The 5,000-nt window shown below is 46.2% G+C and overlaps 1 protein-coding gene across 1 annotated transcript in view; it reads right to left on the bottom strand.

Annotated features, from left to right (window-relative positions):
* Window positions 1-1,500: 1,500 nt before the first annotated feature.
* The window catches only part of capns1b (calpain, small subunit 1 b), a 14,887-nt gene continuing 11,387 nt past the window's right edge, over window positions 1,501-5,000 (bottom strand). Inside the window, exons 7-11 of the mRNA XM_083914023.1 lie at window positions 4,882-4,950; window positions 4,160-4,238; window positions 3,032-3,148; window positions 2,848-2,906; window positions 1,501-1,828 (exon numbers count right to left, since the gene is read on the bottom strand). Coding sequence (XP_083770149.1) covers window positions 1,802-1,828; window positions 2,848-2,906; window positions 3,032-3,148; window positions 4,160-4,238; window positions 4,882-4,950 — 351 coding nt within the window. The 3' untranslated portion in view covers window positions 1,501-1,801. The remainder of the gene's footprint in view (window positions 1,829-2,847; window positions 2,907-3,031; window positions 3,149-4,159; window positions 4,239-4,881; window positions 4,951-5,000) is intronic.

The following is a 5,000-nucleotide window of genomic DNA, read 5'->3' as shown; positions in this document are numbered from 1 at the left end:
GCCCTCTCTGTCACATACCCCGCCCCCTGTGACGCCTACCCTCGCCCTGATGTTCAAACCACGCCCACTGTGTCACGGGGCCCGCCCACTGTGTCACAGACCCCGCCCTCTATGTCACGGGACCCGCCCATTGTGCCACAGACCCCGCCCTCTATGCCACAGACCCCGCCCTATATGTCACATGACCCGCCCACTGTGTCACAGACCACGCCCTATATGTCAAGGGACCCGCCCACGGTGTCACAGACCACGCCCCTATGTTATAGGGTCCGCCCCGTGTGACGCAAGTACCGCCCTCTATGCCACAGACCCCGCCCCCATGTGACGCGAACCCCGCCCCGAGGCACAGGCTCCGCCCAACAACAAACAATAATATATTATTATTATTATAGCATTATTTTAAAAGCTTAAGGCATGTTTAAAAATAGTAAATCACCATGGAAACACAGTGCTTATTCATTAAAATTAATTTAAAAATTATATTATTACAAAATAAGATGAAAATAAGAAGAATTTAAATATATTTACTCAATTAAAATAATTAAATATCATTTAAACCTGAAAATTTTCTATTTTTCTGATGCTTTATGTGGAAAAATTAACAATTAACAATAAATAAATATTAATTAATTAATAAAAACATATTCAAAATAAATGTACCTTTGTATTAATTCCCTTATTTATTTATTTATTTATTTATTTATTCATGTTTTACTTTCCTATTTCTCTTTTAATCATTTAAGTTAAAAAAATAAAATTAAAATTAAACAGCTTTAAATTAATACACATTTAAAAATTCATTAAAATAAATATTTTTTAAAAAGTAACTAAATATATTTACTCAAGTAAAAGTCATTGAATAATATTTTAAACCTGATAATTTACATTTTTCTGATACTGTGTGTGTGGAAAAATTAACCACTAACAATAAATAGAAATAAATCAATTAATGACATTAAATGTACAAAAAATATTCAAATAAATGTAGGAATTAACTAATAATTCTTTCTTTCTTTACCTTTGTATTAATCCCTTTATTTATTTATTAATGTACATTAAATATGACCTTAAATGTGTCAAACTAATGTAAAAAATGTAAACATTAATTATAATTAATGCAAGTTATTATTTGCTGCTTTAGTCATATTATTTTTTCATATTAACTTTCAGAATAAAATATTTATTTATTTATTTTAAATCAATTAGAACTTTAATTATTTATTTAAACAATGATTTTTATGGTTAATTAATTATTATAAATATGACACTGATTGATATTTGTTATAATCTACTTTTTTATTTATTCAGCTTTGTAGTAATTAATTTAATTCACCATTAAATCTTTTATCTTTTAATAATTTTTATCTGTATAAAAATATCAAAGGAAACAAAATAGAGGATTTAATGTAATTGTAAATAAATGTGCTGATTAGAACAGAAACATCCGTTAACGTCACATTTCTGCTGAAACAAAGAAAATCCAGTCGCTCACACACAACGTTTAAGTGTCAGTTCTGTCTCTTTATTCAGTTTATGATTCAAAACAACGTTAAACTACAGAAGTCTGCAGCGCCACCACCTGGCAGCAGCAGCAGCAGCAGCAGCAGCAGCGTGAGCAGCTCCACTTTGGTCCCCTTTGACTCCAACGCTGACATTTCTTTGGCCCCGTTACCATGGAGACCGCAAACACTATTGCACGTCCGCAAAGTGCAAAGTGCACGCACGGGAGGGATGAGATGAAGAAGAAGAAGAAGAAGAAGAAGGAGGTTTGTTTTGCGGTGGAGCTGCAGCTTCTTCCTCCTCACGAGTACATGGTCAGCTGAAGCCACTGAGAGACAGGAAACAGGAAACAGGAAGCGTTAGTGTCAGGTCACTTCCTGCTTCTGATGTCATCACGTTGGAAACGCTCAGAATTCAACTTTTCATCTGATCCTTTTTCAGCCCTGAATCTAACCACGCACGTGTGAAACGGTCCATCTGAAGCCGTTAAAGCTTGAATCTGTAGAGTCTTTATTGAGGGCGCACTCCCACTGTGCCTCCGTACCGTGCCCGAGCACGTTCCACGGCTAAAGTCTGGTTCCTTTGACCAGTGTGAGTGCAACCGTACCACGCCTAGGAGCGGTACGCTTGCCGTCCACGGCCCGTTTGGGAGAGGTGGGCTTTAGTAAAGCACGTTTGCACGTGTACGAGCACGAGCGTGCGCACGTGTACGAGCACGAGGCCTACGGCGGTTCTGAGGTCATTTCCTGTGCGCCTGTTGGGACGTAGAAAAAAGAAGGAGGGACCATGCGCGGACATTTCAAACAATGGCGGTGAAAGGTTCACGTTGGTGTGATGCGGAGGTGGAGTGTTTACTGCAGATTTGGTCGATGAAAAGATTCAAAAACAGTCGACAAGACGCACAAAAACTCCGAGGTCTACGGAAAGATCTGGAAACAAAGCCACGCATCGCCATGACGTCATCAATGCGTGTGACGTGTTACGGCGTGATGACGTATAGGCAGCAAGAAGCATTCTCCGAGGCCCAGGTAGTGTGAGTACAAACGGGCCTGGAGGGGGGACAAGGACCCTAAAGCACGGGGCACGGGACGGAGGCACAGTGGGAGGACGCCCTGAAAGCAGTCATTTAGTTAGTCTGAATTAAACATCAGCCAGATGGACGTACGCCCCTCCCCCCAGCATCACATACATGCCCTTTTTTGGTCAGAGGAAATGAGGCGGAGTCAAACTGACAAGATGGAGACTCCTGTAGGCGAGGATGATTGGATCAAGTGTGTGTGTGTGTGTGTGTGTGTGTGTGTGTGTGTGTGTGTGTGTGTGTGTGTGTGTGTGTGTGTGTGTATTTACCTCCTTGATGTCCAGGTCGATGGTGCCGCTGTTGTCCTTGTCCAGGGTCTTAAAGGCTCCTGCACCACACACACACACACACACACACACACACACACACACAGTGAGGGTGAGGGAGGGAGAGAGAGAGAGAGAGAGAGAGAGAGAGAGAGAGAGAGAGAGAGAGAGGGAGAGAGACACTCACTGCACATGGCGTCCAGTCGCACGATGCAGCCGATGAAGTTGTCGAAGTCCATGCTGCCGTGCTCGTCACAGTAACGACGGATGATCAGCTGGAAGAGCTGCTCGTTCAGAGGGAACCCTGCACACACACACACACACACACACACACACACACACACACACACACACACACACACACACACACACACACACACACACACACACACACACACACACACACACACACACACACACACACACACACACACACACACACACACACACACACACACACACACGTCAGGAGTGTGAAACACGCCGCGCTGGAGGGGGATTTTAAACCAAGGGAACCAAGGGACCGGAGGGACCGATACTCTGGACTCGAATCAGGGTCGCCGGTTCGAGTCCCTGTGTGGAGCGTGGCCTAGTGGCTGGTGAGGTGCCAGTTCATCTCCTGGGCACTGCAGAGGTACTGTTGACGTGCCACCGACCCCCCAACTGCTCGGGGCGCCGATCCATTGGCAGCCCCCTAGTGGACGAGCCCCCAGTGGACGAGCCCCCCAGCGGACGAGACCCCAGTGGACGAGCCCCCCAGTGGACGAGACCCCAGCGGACGAGACCCCAGTGGACGAGACCCCAGCGAACGAGACCCCAGTGGACGAGCCCCCAGCGGACGAGACCCCAGTGGACGAGACCCCAGTGGACGAGTCCCCCAGTGGACGAGACCCCAGCGGACGAGCCCCCAGTGGTTCAGAGAAGAGAGTACTGCTTGGTTTTGAACACTTATTCTACTACGACTTTCTCTTCAACCTGCACTTAATGAATTAACGAGGAGGACACGGTGGTGTGGTCAGCACTGTCTCCTCACAGCGAGAGGGTTCCTGGTTCGAATCCCGGCTGGGGAGTTTGCATGTTCTCCTCCCAAAGACGTGCAGGTGTTGGGTTCATTGATGACTCTAAATCCCCCGTAGGTGTGAATGGTTGTCTGTCTCTGTGCGTCTCTATGTGTCCTGTGATAGACTGGCGTCCTGTCCAGGGTGGACCCCGCCTCACGCCCGATGTCAGCCGGGATCGGCTCCAGCCCCCCACGACCCGACAGGGACAAGAGGCTGAAGATGAATGGATGAATGAATGAAAGAGAGTTCCTCACCTGCAGCTTTGAAGGCGTCCGGCAGTTCTTCAGAGCAGATGGTTCCTGAACCGTCTCCGTCGTACTTCTTATAAACGGCCTGGAGACGACAACGCCACAAAACACATGAAGAAGAAATACAGTTTCCTGCATTGGGCGGAAGAGGAGGAAGAGGAAGAAGAGGAAGAGGAAGAGGAAGAGGAAGAAGAGGAAGAGGAAGAGGAGGAAGAGGAAGAGGAAGAAGAAGAAGAGGAGGAACAAGAAGAAGAAGAAGAGGAGGAAGAAGAAGAAGAAGGAAGAAGAGGAGGAGGAAGAGGAGGAAGAAGAGGAGGAAGAAAACAGGAAGAGGAAGCAGAAAAGAGGAAGAGGAAGAAGAGACGGACCTGCCACTTCTTGAGTGACACAGAAGAAGAAGAGGAAGAAGAGGAGGAGAAGGAAGACGAGGAAGAAGACGAAGAAGAAGAAGAAGCAGAAGAAGTAGAAGAGGAAGGAAAAGAAGGAGACAACATGGAAGAAGAAGAGGAGGAAGAGGAGGAAGAAGAAGAGGAGGAAGAGGAAGAAGAGGGGAATAAAAGAAGTAGAAGAAGAGGAGGAAGAGGAAGAAGAGGAGAAGGAAGCGGCAGAAGAAGACGACGAAGAAGAAGAAGAGAAGAGGAGGAAGCAGACGAAGTAGAGGAAGAAGAAGAAGAGGAGGGAGGAGGAGAGGAAGAAGAGACGAAGAAGTGGAGGAAGAAGAGACGGACCTGCCACTTCTTGATGTTGTTCCACATGTACTTGAACTCGTGGAAGCCCAGTTTGCCCGTGCTGTCGCTCTGAGGTCAGGGGTCAAAGGTCAAACTCATCACTTCCTGTTTGCTGCTGA

Source organism: Echiichthys vipera (genome assembly GCF_963691815.1).
Source record: "Echiichthys vipera genome assembly, chromosome: 5".
In the NCBI taxonomy this organism is placed as follows: domain Eukaryota; kingdom Metazoa; phylum Chordata; class Actinopteri; order Perciformes; family Trachinidae; genus Echiichthys; species Echiichthys vipera.
This window is presented reverse-complemented; position numbering and strand designations above follow the sequence as displayed.